The sequence below is a fragment of the Choloepus didactylus genome, chromosome 15 (genome assembly GCF_015220235.1).
Source record: "Choloepus didactylus isolate mChoDid1 chromosome 15, mChoDid1.pri, whole genome shotgun sequence".
Lineage (NCBI taxonomy): Eukaryota > Metazoa > Chordata > Mammalia > Pilosa > Megalonychidae > Choloepus > Choloepus didactylus.
In genome coordinates this window covers 82,488,669-82,511,740 of record NC_051321.1, presented here as the reverse complement: position 1 = coordinate 82,511,740, position 23,072 = coordinate 82,488,669, and the positions used below count along the sequence as shown (strand labels likewise).

The following is a 23,072-nucleotide window of genomic DNA, read 5'->3' as shown; positions in this document are numbered from 1 at the left end:
ATAACTTGTTACCAAAGTAGCTCAGAGTGGCTCTAAAGAGGCCTGGGCATACCCATTACAGTCAAGGTGGAGATTTGTTACAGCGGTTCCTAATGTTGCAAATTTGCGCGGGAAACGTATTTTAAATTTGTCCAATTTGGGCGGGCTGCATGTTTCAAATTTGCGCCAGCTAGTTAGGCTTGTCGAATAGAATGTAACCTCTGGAGTATCCAGCCAATGAAGAAACGGGAGGGACTTGCAGTTAGGTTTAGGGAGTAAATACTGGTAAATGTATTGTTCTGGGCGCCAACCCCCACATTTGGTTGGACGCCAGTTCTTGCAAGAGCGCGAATAAATTCTTTTCTACTCTACAATCAGGTGAGGTTTGTTCCTTTTTAGGAACTGTGCTTGTTTCTCACACTCCGGAGCTGGTCAGTGAAGCCCTGGGTGGTAAAGGGAGAACCCAGAGGACCAAATCCTGCTGGGTGAGGGCAGGGAGGCGCGTCCTCAGTTCTGGATTCCACTTTCACCTCCTGTGGGATTGAGCATAACTGGGGAGGCAGAGAGCTGTGTGAGCTGGACACTCTTCCTCCAGGCACTGCTCCCAGGCCGTGGTCAGTGGGCCCGGGTGGGGAGCGAGGGAATGCCAGGTACTCACAAGCAAATACATAGTAATTTCTGGAAAAACTGCAAAAAAAAAAAAAAAGGTTTTTGTGGGTCCTGGTACCCCTACCCCCCACCTCACAAAGGTCCTATGACTCCCCACCTTGCTATTGTTAACAGCCCTGCAGAGCTGCTGGTCACAAAGTCTCCACGTCAGTCTTCACGGCTATAATAACCGGCTCCCGGGGCGTGAGGGGCGGCAAACAGGCAGCCGGCGACGGGTTCCCAGAGCCAGCAGCGTCTCCTGTTTGTGCGTGAGGGTCAGGTGTGGGGCGAGCAGCGAGCGGGTCTAGGTCAAAGGCGCAGGGGCGGCGGCCCGTTGGCACCGGCGGAGGCAGCGCCTGGACGTGGCCGTGGTGGCCGCATGAGCCCAGCCCCGGGCTCCAATTGCGCGGTTGCCAGGGAGGAAAGCGAGATGAGGAGCCGCGCCCCCTGGGCGCCCTTCTGGGTGCTGCTGCTGCTTCTCCTGCAGCCGCAAATACCTGGCGCGGGGGGTAGACCCCTCCATGTTCGGGGCGGGAGGAGCATCTGGGACCAGAACTCAGAGAATTCACAGCAGTGCAAGCCGTCCTACCACCTCTACTTCGTCGTGGGAAAGTAAGTAGCCAGGGGCCCTTGGAGCAGGAGCCCGGGGAGGAAGAGGTCGGCGGTGGGCGGTGGGCCGAGCAGGACCGACCTCTGCAGGCGGCGCCCTGAGGCCCTTCCTGCCCTGGCCTGGGGACCTGGAGCGCCCCGCTGCCTCCTGGGGGTGCTGTGGGCAGTCGCAGGGTCAGAAACAACCAGAGGTGTTTCCTGAGGCAGAAATAATGCTCCCGGTTTGGTTTTCAGAAACTTTTTCTTTGAAGGTTTCTACTGAGAAGAAATTAAGATGCAAGGCAACAAAAGTGTTTATTTGGGGTCTTAGAATCGGCAATTACTGGAGCACAGATTTATATAGCGGCCCAAATAGTGGAGGTCTTGGCACTTCTGGGAAAGGATTCTTAAAGAAAAAGATCACATAAATTGTTTGTGGTATGTACCTAGGAGTTTGTCAGGTCATATGGTAATTCTGTATTTAACTTTTTGAGAAATGGCCATACAGCTTTCCACAGTGGCTGCACCGTTTTTCATAGCCACCAGCAATGCTTTAGTGTTCCAATGTCACTGCACCCTTTCCAAAAGTTGTTATTTTCCATGTTTTAAATTATAGCTCTCCTTGTGGGTGTGAAGTGGTATCTCATTGTGGTTTCGATTTGCATTTCCTTACCGGCTAAATGATGTTGAGCATCTTTTCATGTACTTATTTTTCATTTGTAGATCTTCTTTGGTATGTTCAAGACTTTTGCTAATTTTTAATTGGGTTGTTTGTACTTCTGTTGTTGAACTGTAACGGTTCCTTTATATGTTAAGCCCTTATTAGGTATATGATTAAAATATTTTCTCCCATTTTGTTGAATGCCTTTTCAGTTTTTTTTTTTTTTTTTGATAATGTTCTTTCAGTAATACTTCTTTTAAAACAAAAGTTTTAATTTTCATGAAGTTGAACTTATTTGTTGTTTCTTTTGTTGTTCCTACTTTGGTGTCATATCTGTGAATCCATAGCCAAATCCTACATCATGAAGATTTGCCCATTATCTTCCAAGAGTTTTATGTTTTTAGCTATTATACTTAAGTCTTTCATCCAATTAGAGTTCATTTTTGTATCTGGTGTGAGGTAGGAGGTCAGCCTCATTCTTTTGCAAGTGGATGTCCAGGTTTTGCACGTCATTTGTTGAAGAGTCTATTGTTACCCATTTGCATGTAATTGGCACTATTGTAGCAAATCAATTGCCGTGTATGTGTGGGTCTATTTCTGTACTTTCAATTATTTTCCAGTTGTCTAATTGTCAGTCCTTACGCCAGTACCACACTGTTTTGATTACTGTACCTTTGTAGTATATTTTAAAATTGGGACGTATTCATCCTCCAACTTTATTCTTCTCTTTCAAAATTATTTTGCTATCTGAGGCCCCTTGCAGTTTCGTGTGAACTTGAGTATCAGCTTTTCTATTTCTGCCAAAATGGCCACTATAATTTTGACAGGGGGATTGTGTTGAATTCATAGATTGCATGGGCAGTACTGACATTTAACAATATGAACTCTTTCAGTCTGTGAACATGGGCTGTGTCATGGCATATATTTACGTCTTCTTTAATATCTTTCAAGAGTGTTTTGCAGTTTTCACTTTACAGGCTTTTCACATCCTTAGTTAAATTTATTCGTAGATAATTTATTCATTTCATGGTATCATAAGTGGAATTGTTTTCTTATTTTCTTACTTGAATTGTTGATTGTTTGTATATAGAAAGACAATTGAATTTTGTGTGTTTCTCTTGCACCTTGTCCCTTTGCTGAATTTGTTGATTCTAGTAGTTTTCTTTGGATTCCTTTGGATTCTCTGTATAAAAGATAACACTGTCTGCAAATGGAGATAGTTTTGTTTCTTCCTTTCCAATTTGGATGCAGTTATTTCTTCTTCTTGCTTAGTTGCTCTGGCAAGAATTTCAAGGACTGTATTAAAGAGGATGGTGAAAATGGGCACACTTACCTTGTTCGAGATCTTAAGAAGGCGGCTTTCAGTCTTTCATCATTGAGCAAGATGTTACATGTGTTTTTTTTCCTTTAATGTAATTTTATTGGGATATATACACACACCATACAATCGATCCCAGGTATATAATCAGTGGTACACAGTATTGTTGCATAATTGTGTATTCATCACCACAGTCAATTTTCAAACATTTTCACTACTCCAGGAAGAAAAAAAGAAAAAAAAGAGAAAGACTCCCCAACATCCTGTACCCTATATTCCCCCATCATTAACCCCTAGCATTGGTGCAGTACATTTGTTAACCATTGATGAAAGAGTATTAAGATATTACTGTTAACCATAGTCCATAGTTTGCAGTAGGTACGTTTTTCCCCATATACCCCTCTATTGTTAACTACTTGTAGTAGTTTTGTACATTTGTTCTAGTGCATAGAGGAAATTTTTAATGTACTGTTAATGACAGTCATCATCCACTACAAGATTGACTAAGTTATACATTCCCAGGTTTTAACCTCTGGCTTGCCTTCTGGTGACATATATGACTCTAAACTTCTTCTGTCAATCACACTCACACACAGTTCAGCACCATTAATTATACTCACAATAATGTGCTACCATCACCTTTATCCATTTCCTCTCATTTAAATTCAACCTAAATAAAAATTCTGCACATCTTAAGCACCTACTCTCCATTCTCTATCTCTTGGTAACTTATATTCCAGATCTATGTCCATGAGATTACATAGAATAATTAGTTCATATTAGTGAGATCATACAATATTTGTACTTTTGTGTCTGACTTATTTCACTCAACATAATGTTCTCAGAGTTCATCCATGTTGTCGTGTGCTTCAGGACTTCATTCCCTCTTACTGCTGAATAATAGTCCATCATATGTACATATCACATTTTGTTTCTCCATTCGTCAGTTGATAGACACTTGAATTGTTTCTATCTTTTGGCAATTGTGAACAATGCTGGTTTGAACATCAGGGAGCTAATGTTTGTTTGTGTGCCTGCTTTCAGCTCTTCCGGGTATGTACCAAGTGGCAGGATTGCCAGATCATAAGGCAACTCTTTATTTAGCTTTCTGAGGACCCACCAAACCGCCTTTCACAGTGGCTGTACCACTTTACATTGCCACCAGCAGTGAATGAGTGTTCTGTTTCTCTGCATCCTCTCCAACACTTGCAGTTTTCTGTTTGCTTAATAGTGGCCGTTCTAGTAGGTGTGAAATGAGATTTCATTGTGGTTTTGATTTGCATTTCCCTAATAGCTAGTGAAGTTGAGCATCTTTTCATGTGCTTTTTAGCCATTTGTAGGTCCTCATTGGAAAAAGTCAATTCATGTCTTTTGCCCATTTTTGAATTGGGTTATTTGTCTTTTTATTGTTGAGTTATAGGATTTCATTGTATATTCCGGGTACCAAACCCTTATCAGATATATGGTTTCCAATATTTTCTCCCATCGAGTCAGCTGCCTTTTCAACTTTGATAAAGTCTTTGAAGCACAGAAGTATTTAGTTTTGCAGAGGTCCCAGTTATCTGTTGTTTCTTTCAGTGCTTATCTTTTGGTTGTAAGGTCTACTGTGCTTTAGCAGATCTTGAAGATGTTTCCCTACCTTTTTCCTAGGAGTTTTGTGGTACAGGTTCTTATATTTCAGTCTTTGATCCATTTTGAGTTAATTTTTGAATAGGGTGTGAGGTAGGGTCCTCTTTCATTCTTTTGGTTATGGAAATCCAGTTCTCCCAGTACCGTTTGTTGAAGAGACTGTTCTGTCCCACTTGAGTGGACTTGGCAGCCTTGTCAAAAATCAAGTGACCATAGATTTGATGGTCTATTTCTGAGCCCTCAATTTGATTCCATTGATCAATATGTGTAACTTTATGCCAGTACCATGCTGTTTTGACCAGTGTGGCTTTATGATATGCTTTAAAGTCAGGAAACGTGAATCCTCCTGCTTCATTCTTCTTTTTCAAGATGTTTTTGTCTATTCAAGGCTGCTTTCCCTTTCAAATGGATTTGATAATTAGCTTTTCTATTACAGCAAAGTAGGATGTTGGCATTTTGATCGGTATTGCGTTGAATCTATAGATCCATTTGGGAAGAATTGACATCTTAATGACATTCAGCCTTCCAATTCATGAACATGGAATGTCTTTCCATTTGTTTAGGTCTTCTTTGATTTCTTTTAGCAATGTTTTGCAATTGTCCGTGTATAAGTCCTTTAAATTTTCTTTAATTTCTTCCTGTAATGTTAGAAGATTTCACCATTGAAGCCACCTTTTCCTGGACATTTATTCAGTGTCTATATTTTTTATAGATCTGTTGAGCTTTTCTATTTCTTCTTGAGTCAGTTTAGGCAATTGATGTGCTTTTAAGAATTTTTCCAGTTAATCTAGGTTATCTAATTTGTTAGTGTAAAATTGTTTATAGTATTCTCTCATAATCCTTTTTATTTCTCTAAAGTCAATAGTGATGTCACTGATTTTATTTTTATTTTAGTAATTTATGTCTTTTTTCTTTGGCACGCTAGCTCAAGTTGAGGCAATTTTTTTTTGTTTTGTATTTTCAAAGAACTAACTTTGAATTTTGTTGATTCCCTCAACTTTTTCCAACCTCCGTTTCATTAATATTTGCCCTAATCTTTTAATTATTTTCTTCCTTCTGCTAACTTTGAATTTACTTTGCTGTCTTTCCAGTTCATCAGGGTATGAAATCAAGTTATCAATTTGATATCTTTCTTCTTTCTAATATATGAATTCATAGCTATAAATTTTCCCCTGAGAACTTCCTTCACTGCATCCCATAAATTTTGGTATGTGGCATTTTTTATTTTTCATCCTTCTCTAAGTATTTTCTAACTTCCCTTGTGATTTCTTTAACTCATTGGTTGTTGAAGAGTTTGTTTAGTTTCCACATATTTGTAAGTTTTCCAGTTATCCTTGTGTTACTGATGTCTAGCTCCATTTTGTTGTGCTTCAAGAAGTTACTTTGAATGATTTCAGTCTTTTAAAATTTATTGACTTGTCTTATGCCTTAACATATGGTCTTCTTACAGAATGATCCATGAGTACTTCAGAAAAATATCTATTCTTCTGTCATTGGATGAATTGTTCTATGTATATCCATTAGATCCATATGGCTTATGGTGCTGTTTAAGTCTTCTAATCCCATGTTGATTTTCTGTCTCAATGTTCTATGCAGTGTAGAAAGTAATGGTGATACCTCTGTCTATTATTATAGTACTGTCTATGTCTCCCTTTAACTCTTTTCTAGGTTTTCTTCATATATTTGGAGACCCTGTTGTTAGGTGCACATATGTTTATAATTGTTATCTCTTCTTGTTGAATTGGCCCTTTTATCAATGTATAATATCCATCTTTGCCACTTGTAGAGTTTTTGACATACTGTCTATTTTATGTGAAATGAGTATCCACCTTGGCTCTCTTTTGGTTATAATCTGCATGGAACATTATTTTCCATCTTTTCTCTTTCCACCTACTTGTGTCTTTGGATTTAAAATGAGTCTCTCATAAGCAGCATATAGTTGGAGCATGCTTATTTACTCATTCTGTGAATCTCTGCCTTTTTATTGGAGTGTTTAATCCATTTACACTTAAGATAATTATTTAAAAGGCAAGATTTGCTTCTAACATTTTGCTTCTTGCTTTTTGTGTGTCTTATACATTTTTATCCCTCCTTTGCACTATTATCGCTTTCCTGTTTGTTTAGATGATCTTTTGTGATGACCGTTTTGAATCACTCCTCATTTCCTTTTGTGTTAACATTTTAGACACTTTTTTGTGATTGACTTGTGGATTACATTTAACATCATGAATCTCTGACGATTTAATTCGAATTGATGACAACTTAACTTCAATAGCCTAAATACAATCTTTTCCTATTTCCCTCCTTCCCTCTCCTGTATGTTATTTTTTTTTAATTTCATCTTTATACATATGTGCTCAATAATGTATGGTTATGGTTGTTATTATACATTTGAATTTTAAGCCACAAAAGAAGTAAAAGATTGTGTTATAAATGACACATGCAATAATATTGGCATTTACTTTTAGCCCATATGTGTAACATACTAGAGGTTTATTTCTTCGAACAGTTTGGAGTTAGTGTCTAGTATTCTTTCCTTTTAATGTGAAGGATTCCCTTTAGCATTTTTAATAAGGCATGCCTATATTTGAATAAATAGTGAACTCCATCACTTTCTTTTCATCAAGAAATACCATAATTATCCCTCATATTTAAGGAGAACTTTGCCAGATGTATTATTCTTTGGCAATTTTTTGTTCTTTCTGCTCTTTAAATAAGTCATGCCACTGCCTGCTGGCTTCCATGGTTTCTAATTTAGAATCAAATGTTTATCTTACCAAGGTTCCCTTTTACAAGGCACATCACTTCTCTCCTGCTGTTTTCAAGATTCTGTTTTTGTCTCTGGGCTTTGACAGTCTCACTATAATGTGTCTTGTTGTAGATCTCTTTGAGTTTCTCCTGCTTGGAGTTCGTTGAGCTTTTTGGATTAGTTTATTTGTATCTTTCATCGTACTTATGAAGTTTTTGGCCATTGTGTCTTCTAGTATTTTTTCTTCCCCTTTCTCCCTCTCTTCTACCTCTGAGATTTCTGTGATACATGAATTGGTACACTTGATTGTGTCCCACAAGTTCTTCAGGTTTTCCTCACTTTTTTCATTCTTTATTCTTTCTGTTCACCAAATTGTATAATTTCCTTTCTTCTGCCTGTTGCAATTTGCTGTTGATGCTGTCTATTGATATTTTTTTCATCTAGTTATGGTAACTTTTAGTTCCAGAATTTCTATTTTGTTCCTCTTTATATTTCCATCTCACTGTTTTGAGGCGAGGAGAAATCCAAATCCAGGTGTCACCGAGGTGATGCGTTCTTCCTGAAGAATGGCATACGGGGCTGGCTGCTTGTGATCGTAGGTCCTGGGCTCCTCTGTCATGTGGATGCTTACGGTGGTCTCCCCTGGCCTGTCCCTTCCCTTCTGGGTTCTGTTGACTTTCAGCTTGTGGCTGCTCCCTCTGAGGCTTCTTTGTTCCTCTGTGACCTTCCTGATAAGTAATCAGGAATCAGTAATCAGATTAAGATCCATCCTAGGCCACACCTCATCTAAAGTAACCTCGTCCAAATCCATCCAGAGGAATGGATTGAGTTTGAGGAAATGTTTTTACTCGACTTCACCACTCTGCAGGGTTTGGCCTATAACCTGTGCCCCTCCCATTTCCCTCCAATGCCTGGAACTGTTCCCATCTCCACAATGCTGAGCAGGGCAACAGATCTGTGGGCTTGCAAAGACTCAGAACCCTGGGCTTGTGGGCAGATGTGAGCAGCCTCCCACCTGGCCAGAGGGGTCCTGAGCCTCAGCCCCTTCACCCTCCTCACTCTTCTGCCAGGCACTAAATAGAACCTGGAGAAGCTTCTCCATTTGCTCAATGGGAGATAGAATCAGAAAGTATGGATGGGAGGGAGGGCCTGGGGCTTTCCCTGCTGGTCAGTGCCTGATGAGGCCGGCAGGGCAGGAGCCTGGGTCTGTCCTGCTCTTGCCCCTGGCAGGGACAGACAGAGGAGGACTTCCATGCCTGGAGTGTCTCAGCTGTGCAGGGTGCTAGGGAGGAAGGGAAAGGAGAAAGTCAGACCTGCCCTCCTCCCTTGCTGACATGCAGTCCTCTAGGGAATATCTCTTCCCACCTCCTTGGGTGCTGGGAAATGAGAGGGAGAGGGCAGAATGTGGGAGTGCAGTGAGAAAGGCTTGGCAGGGCAGAAACAGGCTGCCAATGGATCCCCTACATCAGGGGGCAGGTCGGGCAGAGGCCAAAGCCCAAGAATGCAAGAGTCTGACAGGGGCAGGTACACATAAGGCCTGAGTAACCTGCAGAGATGGGCTGTTGCTTCCAAGGGGCCTCTGATGGGAGCGCTGCAGAAGAGCTCCCTCCCCACTCAACCACACACCTTTAAAGGGCCAGAGAGCCACAGGCAGCTGGGAGCAGTCATTACCAAAGGGAGGTGACCCAGGAGAGGGCGACCCCTCGGAAGCCACTGGAGCTTTGTCATGCAATACATCCTCCCCGATTCCTTGTCTGCACAGCACCCACCAAGAGCCACCTCTCCCCATCTGCCTGGGACTGTCTTGGTTTCAGCACTGGAAGTTCCAGGTCCAGGAAGCTCCTAGAACCTGGGTAAATGGGTCAGTGGGCCACCCCACCTCCACTGCCCACCCAGATGAAAGCCACCGAGGACCCTGCACCCTGCTGCCTGAGGGCTGCTGCACCCAAAGGCTGTGTTAGGGAGGGGAGGGGCTTGTTGCAGAAGCGGCTGGAAGAGGGGAAGAGCAGGGAGCTCTGCTAGCTCCACCCATGTGCCTTGTTCCTGACTCAGGTTTTCTTCTCTGCAGGTCCAGCCAGATGAGATACAATTGGCGGGACAGTGTTGGTTTTGTGAAAAACCTGATCGAGAAAGTGAAGAAGTATGGCTTCTCTCTGCTGTGGGGTGCCTGTCCTCTGCCAGGCAGAGAGCACAACCCTTTTAGACTCGGGGGCCCTGCAAGACCCTCAGGGTGGGGAGTCCTGAGCCCAGGACTCTGGATAGGAACGGAGGACAGATCCCACTGGACAGTCCACTGTGGTTGCTGAGGGTGGTGCACCCTGGGGGTGGGGAGGAAGTTGTTAGAGAACTCCTTAAAGACTGGTCTCAGGGGGAGGGATGTCCCTGACGAGTTCCCCAAAGGTGGAATAATTAGCTTGAGATGGGAGGAGGGAGGAGGGAAAGAGCATCATGGTAGAAGAGAGACATGCTGGGGCCCTCGGGGACAAAAGGGAAGGTCTTGCTATCACTTCAAGAATGTGCAAGTGTGTGGGTGTGTGTACATGTGTCTTATGGGGTGCTGGGGTCTATGGATGGAGCAGGTTGTCATCCTCATACCTTCTCCTGTGTGAAAGAAAGCCCTTGAAATCCTTCACTGAAGTTGTCAGTGTTACCTGGTCTGGAAATGGGTCCAAAATGGAAGACATGGGGTGGGGAGCAGATAACTGGCCTGCGCCCCTGTCCTGGCTGCTGGCTGGTGCCTTTTCCAGCTGTGTGAACGGCTTCTCACCAGTGGGTGCTTCCTCCCCAGCCCGGATCTCATGATGTCCATCATAACTGTCTCCAAAAGGGTCAACGTCCTCATGCTGCCCACAGCAGATGAGTAAGTTATTAGTCAAAAACGTGCATTCCCCTTGGCCTCTCCAGGCAGATCTGGAGCCTTCTGCCTGGGCAGTGCAGGAGTGAGTCTCAGTGCCCCCCACCCCCAGCCCTGGCCCCTTGGTCCCCTGAAGAGCCCCTGGCACCCGCAGGTGACTGCAGCGCCCAGTGTTCGTCCTCACCCCAGTCCCCCTCCTCCCCCTGATCCCATCCATCCCAGCCCCTCCCTGCAGTGCTCCACTCTCGCCTTAGAACCTCTGAGGATTCTGGGGATCCAGGGAGGCTGGTGGAGAGACGTGTGTACCCATTTCCAGCACCACCCTATGCTCTGGGCACCTGCTGTCTGCAGGTCCGTCTCTCTCCTAGGCTAGAGGGAGGAGGGGAGACAGGGCCAGAACCATGCAGGCTGAGCCCAGGCTGAGCCCAGCACCGGCGGAAATGGGGGACAGTGGGGGTGCCAGGGCCTTTAGTAGAGGGGAGGGGATCCCACAGTGGGTCCCAAAAGAGGAGCGTGCAAGCAGGGTCTTGGCACCAGGCTGGGCTGGGAGGTTCAAGGAGGGTTTGGGGAGCGCACATCCGGGGGGGGGGCCTCGAGGGGCCTGAACAGGAGCTCGCGGAGCTCTTGAGGGTTCAGGGCATTCAGGGATGCAAGAGCCTGGCACCCAATCCAGAGTGGAGGCCCAAAAGAGAGGTGAGGACACTTCCGCATGCAAGGGGCACCCGGGTTTGGGATGCAGGGAGCGCTTCAGCACCTTGGAGAGAAGCCAGGGCTGCAGGGGAAGCAGGAGGCAGAGCCAAGGGGAGGAGGGGGTGCGGTGGAGCCAGGGGATGAGGACAGCCTTCTCTGCGTCTGGCTCCCAGGAGAAGCTGGAATGCACTGAGGCTCCGGGGCTGGGGAAAAGCCTGGCATGGTGCGCAGGTGTCGCTTGGGTTTGGGAGAGAGAACCCGAGTGGGTCTGAGGTGGAAGGAAGCAAGTCCGTGGGAAGGACCCTGGCAGGGGGCGGAGTGGGAGGCAGCAGGTGAGGGCGTGGGTGTCACCAGGAGGAGCTGGCCTGAGGGGCTGGGAGGCTGGCGGTGGTTTCCTCAGTCTCTCTGGGGAGTGGGGTTGGTGGGGGCGGGGCTGTGGGAGTTCAGGGGAGTCGAAAAGAAGCGAGAGTGGGCCTGGCAGGTGAGGGGCCTCCAGAGGGGTCCCATGGAGCCTGGGAGGAGAGAGAGGAGGGTCCCCTGCAGGGTCCTTTGGGGTGCATTCCAAAATGATTCTGTTGGACTGTGGCTGGCTGAGGGTGCAGGGTCCTTGAAGGGGCCTGCCTTGGGGGCAGGAGGCCCAAGTGCAGACAAACTCAGAAGCCTCCAGGGGTGCTGTCAGAGGAGTGGAGGAACCCAGAAGAGGGGTGCTGGGCATATGTCTTCCAAGAGGAGGGGAGCTTGCCCTGGAAGGCAGGAGCCTGCAGACCTTCCTGTAGGGCAGCCCCAGGGAGGAGCTGCTCAGCCTAGAGCTCTGGGGGTGCAGCAGGCAGAGGTTGGCAGGGCTGGGGGTGAGGAGGGGAGGCGGCTGGTGCTGGGCAGGGTGGGGCCTGGTTTCTCCTCCAGGGGCCTGGGACAAGGCCCCATCACCTCCTCAGCTGTGCTGCCTCCCCCCCCCCCCCCCCACTGCAGCCAACCCTCTGCCCCTGGCCTGAGGCCAGCCTGGCTGGGCCGGCTCCATCACATCATGTCAGATTAGCCTGACCCCAGGCCCCTGTCCCCAGGGCCATCCCTGCCTGCCCCGACCTGCACATCTCCTCTAACAGCAGCTGAGAGGGTTGCACTGGCAGCCCAGGGGCCTTTTCCTCTGAGGAGCACAGGAACCCCAGGGCCCTGGCACTCTGATTCAGCGTGTCTGCTCCTTCCCCTAGCGCTGACTGGAAGGGAAAGCAGCCAGTGGGACTGAGTCCACCTCAGGGGTCTGTGGCAGTGGGAGGGGGGCCCGGATAAGCAGGAGGCACTTTTCTAAACTCAGCCCTCCCCGTGGGCCTTGACTCACGGCTCCAAAGGCGTGAAACATTCCCCGATCTGACTGGGGATGTCCGAGGCAGGGCCCCGGGTGGGGCCTGTGGGGGCTGGAGGCTGTGGGGTCAGGGATGAGCTCCCCCCAGCCAGGCTGGGCCCAAGGGGACAGCAGGACAAGGCCCCACTGTGCTGACCAGCCCAGGGTCAGGAGGCCAGAGCAGTGTCCCCCAGGTCAGTCACCCCTGCATCTTTGTCCAGCCATGAGGGGTGATTGGTTAACAACCACCCCCATCTCAACTCCCTTTTCTCTGTTTTTTTGTTTTTTTTTTTTTTCAGAGAAACTATTAAGTCAGCTACTCAGGAACTTCAGTATGAAGTTGCTGATGGGCAGCTAAACGTGGATGAAGGGATTAAAAAGGTACCAGCTGCTGGAGCCTGGAGAATATTTCCAGATTGATAAAATTCTCAGGCTATTTCTTGGATTGTCTAATCCCTCTTCTCCCAACATTTCCTCATTGTGTTGCAGGCAAATGAGATGATCATGAGAAGCAACTCTGGAGGTAAGTGGCTCCCGGACGTCGGCGTCCCAGGTGCGGAGGGCAAAGCCAGGCTTGGGGGGCAGTCCCACCACGGCCACATTCTAGCTCCGAGGTGGAGAAAGTTCCTTAACCTCCTGGAGCTACAGATTCCTCGTCTGTGCAGCGAGGACAAGGAAGTGCCACCTCTCGTGACGTATGAGAACCAAACGAGGTCTGGCCTGTGGGTTCTGGTCTCGTAAGCAGGAGGTGCTTCCGTGCGAGGCGTGTCCCTTGGGTGCCCTGCAGTTGGACAGCGTAAAAAAGCAAAGGAGGCAGCCACGGGGACCCTGAGCAGACTTAGGTTTTGGTTTGCAGAAAAGCATTCTGGGTGCTCACCCTTTCCTGACCACACCCTCCCCCGAGTTGCCCTTCTAGCTTTTGGCTCCTTTCCCCATCACCCTGTGACTATGTCTCCGACCCAGTGAGCAGCTGTCCTCAGACCAGGGCCGACTTCTGCCTAGGCTTAGGGTTCTGAGCTCTGTAAGGGGCGATGCGCCCGCATCTGGAGAGGCCTTGAGCTGGCACATGGTCCTCCCTCACGGGCCTTGGCCAGGGGTCCTGGGCCCGAGGACACTGGCAGGAATCCCCCAGGCACTTGGGTTCTGTTGCCCTGAGCCCTGCAGCACACCATTCACCGGAGAGTCTGGCTGCTGCTCTGGTGTCTTATACGAACTTTGTTTCCCGTCCTGGCACAGGTTGTACCATGTGGTGATGGGGAGGGTGTGGGCAGCAGGTCAGAGGGGCCCACAATGGGCTCAGTCTCCTTGTCTGCAAAGTGGGCCCTGGGCTGAGGCCTTTCTCACTCCAGGGCGCTGCTGCAAAGCTGGCAGGAGCTGGACGGCTGGGGCTCGTGTCTGCCAGGGAGCTGCCCACACCTGGCCCACCAGGACTTGGTGTCAGGGGTGCTGGGCCGTGTTCTACCATGGGCATCCCCATGGTCCTGGCAGCCTGTGGCTACCTGGTACCCTTCCTGATGCAGCCACTCCTTACTTATCCTGCAGCTAAGAAGGTTTTCAGCGTAATGATCGTTTTGATTGGGTCACCTATCCCTGAGGCGAAGTATCAGCTGGCTCTGGAGGAAGTGAGTTCAATCCATTGTTACCTGCTTTCTGCTGCACTGATTTTGGTAATTTATACTTAACGACTTCTTTCTCTTAGGCTAAAAATGCTCGGAAGATGGGGACAGTTATGTTTGGTGTGGGTATTAATCAATATCAGAAATTTCAGGTAAGTCACAACAGGTAACCCAGGTCCACACTTGAGCCCGGCTGGGGAAAGTACCAGAGGCTGCTTTCCCAGAGTGCCCCGGGATGATAGTGCAACCCACCCAGTTATTTAGGGCCACACATGTCCACTGCAGAAGGTGGTAACCATGGGCTTGGTCACATGTGCACTCTCAGATGAGGGTGGAGGAGTTTGTCACTCCCTGAGGGGGCTCTGCTGCAGACGGGAGGATCTAGTCCTCCAGTGTAACACTCCCTGGGCCCCTGACATGGTGGCCACAGACGGTCTCCTGTGTGTGGACCCAGCTGCCCCCCTCAATCCCCTGGCTCTGGGTCCAAGCCACCTCCTCTCCCTTGTAGCTTGACAAAATCGTTGACAGCAGTGAGCACATTTTTGGGCAGCAAGGGACTGCGAGAAATCTGCCAAGCTACATTCCCAAGGTGAGTGGGTGCTGATGTGAGAAGCAGGTGGGGGTGAGAAGCTGCCAGTGAGGAGGGACTTCTCACCAATCCCTCCGTGGCTCACACACTTGCCCCTCCTGCCCTGCTCTGTGTCCTAGCTCCTGGAGAAGCTGTGCATTAGGCTGGACTCTCTGGAGCCTTCCAGTGTATGTATGGGAGGTAAGAACTTAGGTGGCACCGATGTTAACTGAGGGGTGTGTGTGTGTGCGCGCATGTCTGTGGGCACATACATGTCTACGTGTATGTGTGTGTGTATGTGCACATGGGTGTGCTCATGTGCATATGTGTGCATGCTTGTCTGCGTGTGCAGTGTGTATTTATGTACGTGTGGTGTATGTGTATTTTTGCTCATGGATATATCTGTGTATGTGCATGCATGTCTACGTATCATGTTTTATGCATGTTTGTGTTTATATGTTTGTATGCACACATCTGTATGAATGTGGTGTTCATGTTTATCATGTGGGTATGTATGTGTGCATTTGGGTGCATGTATATGTGTATGTGTGCATTTGGGATGTGTATGTATGTATATATGTGTGTATATGTGTGCAGGCATGTGTATACATGTATGTTTCTGTGTGTATATGTGTGTGTTCGTGGGTGTATGTGACTTGTGTATTTGTGTGTATGTGCATCTGTGTATGTGCCTGTGTATGTGTATTTGCATGTGTGTTGTGTGCACATGTATGTTTCTTTGTGCTCATATGTTTGTATTTGTGTGTATGTGTGCATGTTTACATATATGTGATGTCTGAATGTATGTGGTGTGTGATTGTGTTTGGAATATATATGTAGGTGTTCATTTGTGTGTGGGTTCTGAAGGAGTTTGTGTGATGTGTGTGTAAGTACATTTTTCTCTCTCAAAATAAAATGTTTACTTAAAAATAGTTAGGAAGGAAAAATGTACTTAGAAAACCCTGAACAAGACACTAGCACACTGTATCCATGAACATGTGAGAAGGACAGAACATCAAGAACAATTAGCGATCACCCCAGCCATGCAAAACTGAGTGGACATTTGAAAACTCAGTGTAAGTCTCAGCATCAAAAAAGTGGGGGAATCACAACATAATCATCTCAGTGGATGAAAAGAATTGGACACAGCCCCACATCCAACATGATGCCTCTTCTCAGCCTATGGGAAAGAAGGCCTCCCTAGCCAAGAAAGTCACCCACAAAACAGCCAGCAGCTCCCATCACCCTCAAAGTGAAATCCCGAGTGCCTTCCCGAGACCAGGAACTGTTCGGGTGTCCGAGCCCAGGGCCGCGAGAGGGGACCTCCTAGTGCAGGGCCTCTGTCCCAATTCTGTGTGTGTGGGATGCACCTTCCCACCACCGTGCTCTGTAAAGCGGAAGCTGCTGGAGAGAAAGGGCAGCAGACTTCTCCCCTGGTAGCAGCACGTGCAGCAAGGGGCAGCGTCGGGGCTCAGATGCAGGCGGCAGGGGCTCTGTGCTGCAGGGCTGGGGGCTCTCACGGAGCTTAGCACCTCTCAAGCTCTGCTCCTCACGGGGGGCAGTCTGGACCATGGGCCCCGGTCTGGGGGCACTGGTTTTGCTTTCAAACAGGGACCCCAGCACCCACTGTTAGGATTGTGCTGAGGGCTTGAGATGGTACATTTTGGGGTGCCTGGCCCCGTCTCTGGGAGTTGGTTGACTAATGAATGGGAGCTGGTGCTCATATTTCTGTCAGGGCTCTGAATCCTGCCCCCACCCCTGAGACTGCAGGGCTGAGCTTGGAACCCGGTTTGGGGGGGTAAGGCGATCTGAGGAGAGCCTCCAGCTGAGCCAGCTGTTGGTGACAGCTGTCTGATTCCTCATGTGTTCTGCCCCTGTAGCTTGCAGTGTGAGGCATGGAGGAGGTACAGAGTGGCTTCAGTGCCCAGGGGTGGAGGTGGGAGGTGGGGACACCCTGCAGTGGGAAATGTTGATGGCATCGGGGCGTCCTGCACTGGGAGATTTTGAGTAGACCGGTCCTGTAGTGGAAGACTTGGAAGTGGTTCAAGGGGTCCTGGATTTTACTCTTGCCCCATTTTCTTTATCATATGTCTGTCCACCTCTCTCTCTCATCACCTCATCCTAGCTTGTGGTGCCTTACTCTATGGGTGACAGTGTGCTCCTTCTCCCTAATCCCGTGGGTCTGCTGCCCTCCATTAGGGACCACGTCTGCTCTCAGCTCTCTGTGAGCTGCACACACCCTAAGGGGACCACATGGTGCATTTGACAGAGCCATACTCCCATGTACCCCAAATGCCATCTAGACACAAAGCATCACCCTCTCCCCAAAAAGCCCCTCAGATCTGCCCCCCCAGGCTCCCTGCACCCACCCCCTAAAGCAGCATCTGTGGGATTTTGCCTCCGTCACATGTTGCCTGTGCCAGAGCCTCCCCCAGGGGACCCAGGTAGCTTGTGTGATAGAGTCTGGCTTCCTGCACCTGCCATGCGTGGGACCACCCCCCAAGCCACGTGTGCTGAGTGCCCCCTGGAGGGGCTGGGGGTGGGTTCTGGACCTGCTGTCTCCTGTCTCGGTCTGGTGGGTGCAGGTACTGGAGATGCAGGGCAGAAGAGGGTGTTCCTTGTGGGTCCCAATGCCCTGGGCACCTGCAGCGTGGCCAGGGCTCCCTTCCTGAGTCTCAGCCAGGGCCCAGCGGCATGTGTGAGGAGGCAGGCTGTAGGGTGCAGGGGGTGGGTCCCACCTTGCAGAGCAGGAACCCTCTTGAGACGAGCTGTGGTCACCGCCACAAGCCTGCATGCCCTCTAAGGTTTCTGCCTGTTGCTCTGGAAAAAAAGAGGGCAGGTGATGTTGGCAGACCCTCTCTGTTCTCTGCTGTAAATAGTGATAGTGACGTTTTTCTCGCTGAAAGGATTGGCAAGGAGATGGAAGGGGACAGCCTGGCCAAGGCTCCAGCAGGGACCCAAAGCCTGGAGGTGGAGCAGACAGGGACAGCAGGTCGTCCCCAGGGGCTGACCGGGTCTCCCAGGATGGCCCTCCCTGCTGCCTGCCGAGCCGGAGCCTGGGGCTCACCTTAGGAAGCTGGGAGGGGCAGAGGAGGGGCCCAGGGCAGGAGTCCCCCAAGCTGCAGCCTCAAAGGCTCTGGGTGCCCTGGGTCTCCTTTTAGTAAGTTGTTCTCTCCCCTAAAACAGGGCCAGGGTCCTTTTCAGTGTGCACTTGGTTATTCCAGCAAGCGTTTGCATTGCTTTCATGCAGCCACACAGCCTCCATACCAGCCCCTCCCAGAACCTGGAGACGCCACAGAGCAATATGCAGCCCCCACTGCCTCCTTCCCTCCCTGCCTCCTTTTTTGTCTTCTTCCCTGTGTCCCTCCCTTTTCCCTCCATCTTCTTCCCTTTCTCTTTTTACATCACTTAATCTTTGAAGGCTTGCATTGAGATAAGTAATGCAAACCATTCCGAAAAACAGGGAACAACAAGTAGATGTCCCCATCAGCCCCTCCTTCTCGGTTGCCTGCAAGAGCCCCCAGGGAGGGGTGCTCGGTTACAGGCATCTGTGTAAATACACCTAACAGAGGGTCTTTTGCATAACCGCTCCCCACCCTCCCAGGGTACCCTGTAGCTTCCTGGGTAGAGTCCATTAGAGGGCTGATGGGTGCCCGGGTCGCTCCCACTCGCTCTCCCTGGTGGGCAGCCAGACCGTCCCTCCTCTGCCGCCATCCCAGGCAGACCCCTTTGCAGGCCATTGGGATCGATGCCAGACCTAGAACTGCTGGGTTGAAGGCACCCACGGGTGACAAGCTGGCCAGGACGGTTGGGCTCTCTAAGCCTGGGGTGCCCCAGTTCCCGCACCCAGCCCAGCACAGGGTGCTGTCTGTCTGTTGGCCCTGAGTGTCGATGTCTGATGGCAGGTTGTCCCGCAGATGTTCCTGCTCAGCTTCTGCCTGGCCTTCCCACTTCCTTGGGGAACCCCTTGCATGCCCAGCTTAGCTTCCCCTCTCCTGGGTGCCCAGCCTGATGTAAGGTTTTTCCTTCAGAGGGAAAGTCTCTTTTCCAGAAAGCCTGAGCCTCTCTCCAAGGGCTGCTGGAGTCTGGGGCTGGCTGGGGGCTCCAGGCAGAGGGGGTAGGGGTTGTGTGTGGCATATGGGGGGTTGTGCATGCTGTGCTTGGGGTCCCTGGATGGCCCTCCTGGGCCTCCCTACTGTCCTTGCCCCATTCTTACTTGGGGCTTTCTGGCTCAGGACCCGCAAGTCCCCTGGAGCTGAAAATTACTTCTCGGGGGGGTCAGGGGCATATTGGGAGGAGCCCTGGGAGAACTGTTCAGAATGAAGACCAGGGCCAACAAGGTTTAGGCTGCTGTGGATTGGCGAGGGGGCCCCAGTGCCCTGGCCATGCCCACACGGAAAGCAGCCTGAGACCTGGAGCCAGGCGAGCCGAGTCCAGGCCCTGGCCCTGTGCCTGCCAGGGCTGGGGGAGCCCTCTGTTAGCCTCAGTTTCTGTAAAATGGTAACATTTCTGCACATGAAACGTGCTCAGGAAGTAGGGAATGCTATTTTGGATGAATACACTAGGTGCAGCGTTTGGCCGGGTAGAGTTTGCCCGTTTTTGGTTCCTCTTGTCTTTTTGCTTGAGCAGGAAGCCTCATTTGTCTCCTGCAGGCAGCTGAACTTTCCCTTCTCCCCTAGATCTAGCCACACCAGGCTCTGTTAGCTTAGGGGTCTGCCTTGCAAAACGTGCTTCTTTGCAATAAATACTTCTAGGATGTAAGTTGGAAATGACCCCCTCTGTGAGCCCAAGAGGCTTCCCTGCTCAGTGTGGACTGGGTCAGCTGGTCAGAAGGGTCTGTGTGGGAGACAAGCCTGGTGTTCCTTCCGGGGCCAAGGCTGAGGCCACGTCCTGCTGGCCGGGGAGGCAGGAGGCTAAGGGGACCCAGCCAGGAAGCCACGATCCAGGAGGGGCTTTGTGCTTGAGCCTGGTGCACGGGAGGTGGCCACTGCCGACTGACACACAGCCTGCCCAGCTGCCTGCACGTGGAACTTTTTCCTATGGGGCCGCTCTGAGTTTGTCGGGGCCACTGTGACAAATGCCACATGCTGGCTGGCTTAACCATGGGAATTCACTGGCTCATGGTTTTGGAGGCTGAAAGTCCCACATCAAGATCTCAACAGGCCGTGCTTCCTCCCAGAGCTGGTGGCCTTCTGGTGTGGGCTGCTTGTGGTAATTGGGGGACCTAGGCTGGCTTCTCTGCCTCCCATATGATTGCTGGGTTCCTATTCATAAATGAGTTCATGCATTAATTAATAACATTTTCAAAGGTCTTATTTACAGTGGGTTCACTCCCCCAGGGCCATGGCTTGGGGCTTGAACATGGCTTTTGGGGGGACGTGATTGAGTCCCTAGCTCCCATGCAGCTGATGGGTGGCAGGCAGGTCTCCGAGGAAACACCCCCAGGGTTCACTTCACTGGGGCCCCTCAAGAGCTGGGGCTGGAATAAGCCGGTGTGGTCAGGAGGCAGCGCTGTGGGGAGGAATGGGGTTCGGGCAGAACAACCAGTGGGCAGAACATGGTGACCTCACTGAGGGACCGGCTGCCCTCCCTGCCTCTGCTGCAGTGTTTGCCTTGGGGTGAAGCCCAGGGAGGCCCCGGCTGCCTGATCGGGAGCTCAGGAATGGTCCCCAGTGGGCCAGGAAGAGATGAGGGCTGACATGTCATCGCTGGGGTTCTGGAGCCTCAGCGAGACAGGATGGCCCCTTCTATGACAGATTCTCCTGAGCAGGGTCCTAGGTGCCTCCAGGCTGCCCTGGGCACCAAATGCCAGGGAGTGGGAAGAGCCCCTAAGTGTTCAGAAGTCCCACCAGCCTCCAGGCCTGGGTGCCCAGCTCAGGGATGAGACAGGTGCCTTGGGCCTGCCTTGTCAGCTCCTTTCTCACCTGCCAGGCCAGGCCTGGCTGAACCCTCTGCCTCACCCCATGGCTTTAGGGAACCCTGTGGGATTTCAGGATCAGAACACAGTGGCTGAGCTTGGCCCCTGGGGAGGGGTCTGGCAGGGCATGTTTCAGGTGCTCCTGTAAGTCAACGTGGTGGTGAGAAGACCCCCGGGCACGAGGTCAGCCCAGCCCCCTTCCCAGTGAGGATGCACGGAGGTGGTTTCCCACACAGCTGCTGCTTCCTGCTTCCCCTGGGACATCCTTTGGGGGTGGCCCGGCCTGAATGGCAGGACCAGAGGGAACACAGCATGGAGCTCTTCTCATAAGCCTATGCCATGCTGTCCTTGCAGAAAGTCCTGATGTGAGAGTTCACGGAAATGGCTTTTTGACTGCAGTAACAACGGAGAGTGTTATCTGCAAATTTAAGTTCAGCAGAACCAACATCGATGGTAAGTACCCACCTCGAAGCCTCTGAGTCTCAAATGGTCCCACACAAGGCCACATTTCTGCTGAGACAACCGAGTCTTCCCAGCCCTGGCTGACCACTCGCTGTAGATGTGGTGGGGTTGGAGGCAGCGTGGGCTAGTGGGATACAGACCAGGCCAGGGGGACTGACCGCCTTTCACCTCATCTGTAAAGTGGGGAGTCTTTAATCCCCAGTGCACTGGAGCATCTGGAGCAGGGCTGAGCTCTCGGCCGAGGCAGGCTGCAGGGGTGGGCTGCCCTCCCAGGGTGTCCTCCCCGAGAGCCAGGGATGGAGGCCGCAGCTCTCTTGCTGGCGGGAATCGTCGGCATCCAGGCTCTGCTCCTTGCCTGGTGGTAGCATGTCCAGGGCAGGTCTGTTTGTCCCCACTTGAGAGAAGGAGCCCCTGCCAGGCCTGTGCTCCAGCATCAGAGGCCCAGACCCGATGGAGCCTTCCCTTCTGAGCCTCTGTTTTCTTTCCTGTAAAATGGGCCAAGGGTAGTTGCACTAACAAAACAAGATCACGTATGTACATCATGAGGTGCACTTGAGGGCCTAATAACTGTAAAAATTTAAAACGGAACCCATTACTTGGAAGTCCTCGGGTGTCAGGCAAGTCCCATGGAGGGCAGGGGGCCCAGGAAGCTGAAGGTCCAGGCTGGCGTCCTTGGAGCTGAGGTGGGGTGGGCTTCCTCAAAGCCGGGGCTGGGGGACTTCCACATCACCCTCCCCTCCCAGCGGGCCCCACGAGACCTTCATTTATTCCGATTCTATCTTTCCATCCAATGAGGTCTTCTTGGGGCCATCTGGTCAACCTGGAACCGCCCATCCCCAGCACTCCTCAGTGTCTCTGCTCCTCTCTGTGAGCACAGGGAGTGGGGGGGCCCGCCACTGACCCGCCACCCTGCAGCATCAGTGGTGGCCTCAGAATGCCGTTCCCCTTTACCTGCACCTTCTCAGACTGTGTGGGACCAGCACCCCCTAATCCTGGGAGCCAGAAGTGGCAGAGGACTCCCTATGGCAGTAGAGCACCCAGTGCTGGGGACGCTCCAGCTCCAAGAGTCCTCACCACCACCCAATGGGGATTCCTGTGTGTGGATCGGGAACTGGGGCAGGGGAGGTTGAAGGGTCTGTCCAAGGCCCCAGGTGATGTGAGGAGAGGCGGCTCCTGTTCCTGAGAAGAGAGGTCCTGGGGCCGCCGGAGCCCCCTGACTGCCCCGGGAATGTGTCCAGATCTTTCCCGGCAGCCTGCAGTCCCTGTGCCCACCCTGGGGCCACTGCTGGCCCTTGCAGGCAGTCCTCGGGGACGGGCACACGGCCACAGCACATGGGCAGGGCCTGGGCTGTCTGCAGCTGCATCCAAGGCACATCGCCAGGAGCTCCGATGCACCAGGGAGGATTTGTCCCATTTCTGATTTAATTTTCTCTTGTTAACACATCTGGGACAACACTTTGGAAAACGCAGACCAGAGAACAGAAATGTAAAAGTCATTGCTTCTCTCTGTTGCACGTTTTCTGACTTTGGCACGTGCTATTTCTACAATGGAAAGAAGGTTTGTAAATGTGGCAACTGAAGACTTTGGTTTGATGAGCTAATCCGGGGACAGCCGGCTGGTCACTCGCTCCCGGCAGCCCCCGAGCCATCGGGTGGGCAGGTGGGTGCCTGCAGACCCCTGCTCGCCTGCTCCAGACCACGGATGTTTGCAAGCCAACCCCACCCCCTCAGGCCCCGCTTTCAGGTTAACCCCAGCCCGCCCACCCCTCAGAGCCGACCCTGTCCTCGGACCCGGCTTTGGAGATTAGTGCCCAGCAGCGCTCAGATGATGGAGTCACGGCTGAGCTGATGGTTGAGGGGCCACAGCTGGTCCCCGGGGAAACGACCGTGCTGCTGAGGATGGCCCCGATCCGTGGTAGAAAAGAGAAAAGCAAGGATGAATACTAGAGCTTCTTAATTACAAGACGGATGCACAACAGGAAAAGGAAAACAAAGAAAAGATTGTAGAGCAAAATAGGACCCCAGTCCCACACCCAGAGTAACTACTGCTGACA

The 23,072-nt window shown here is 50.7% G+C and overlaps 1 protein-coding gene across 3 annotated transcripts; it reads left to right on the top strand.

Annotated features, from left to right (window-relative positions):
* The first annotated feature begins 329 nt into the window (after positions 1-329).
* Positions 330-21,232, top strand: LOC119510936 (anthrax toxin receptor-like). Of its 3 annotated transcripts, XM_037805361.1 has the most exons (11): positions 1,024-1,239; positions 9,335-9,425; positions 9,641-9,712; positions 10,361-10,432; positions 12,755-12,836; positions 12,945-12,978; positions 13,998-14,077; positions 14,155-14,223; positions 14,580-14,660; positions 14,780-14,840; positions 20,911-21,232. In XM_037805361.1, the coding sequence occupies exons 1-11, from the start codon at positions 1,149-1,151 to the stop codon at positions 21,033-21,035; spliced, it is 858 nt and encodes a 285-aa protein (XP_037661289.1). In that variant the 5' UTR covers positions 1,024-1,148; the 3' UTR covers positions 21,036-21,232. The 3 variants fall into 3 exon arrangements, with proteins under 3 accessions (XP_037661290.1, XP_037661288.1, XP_037661289.1); XM_037805360.1 differs by lacking the exon at positions 9,335-9,425 and having other exon boundaries at positions 336-1,239; XM_037805362.1 differs by lacking the exons at positions 9,335-9,425; positions 14,780-14,840 and having other exon boundaries at positions 330-1,239; positions 20,911-21,026.
* Positions 21,233-23,072: the final 1,840 nt, after the last annotated feature.

Bases quoted from the DNA above. Each gene is read 5' to 3' on its own strand.
- LOC119510936 (XM_037805360.1), top strand. From the start codon at position 1,007: ATGAGCCCAGCCCCGGGCTCCAATTGCGCGGTTGCCAGGGAGGAAAGC. The intron at 14,078-14,154 runs GTGAGTTCAATC...TCTTTCTCTTAG, and splicing joins ATCAGCTGGCTCTGGAGGAA to GCTAAAAATGCTCGGAAGAT. The intron at 14,841-20,910 runs GTAAGAACTTAG...CTGTCCTTGCAG, and splicing joins TTCCAGTGTATGTATGGGAG to AAAGTCCTGATGTGAGAGTT.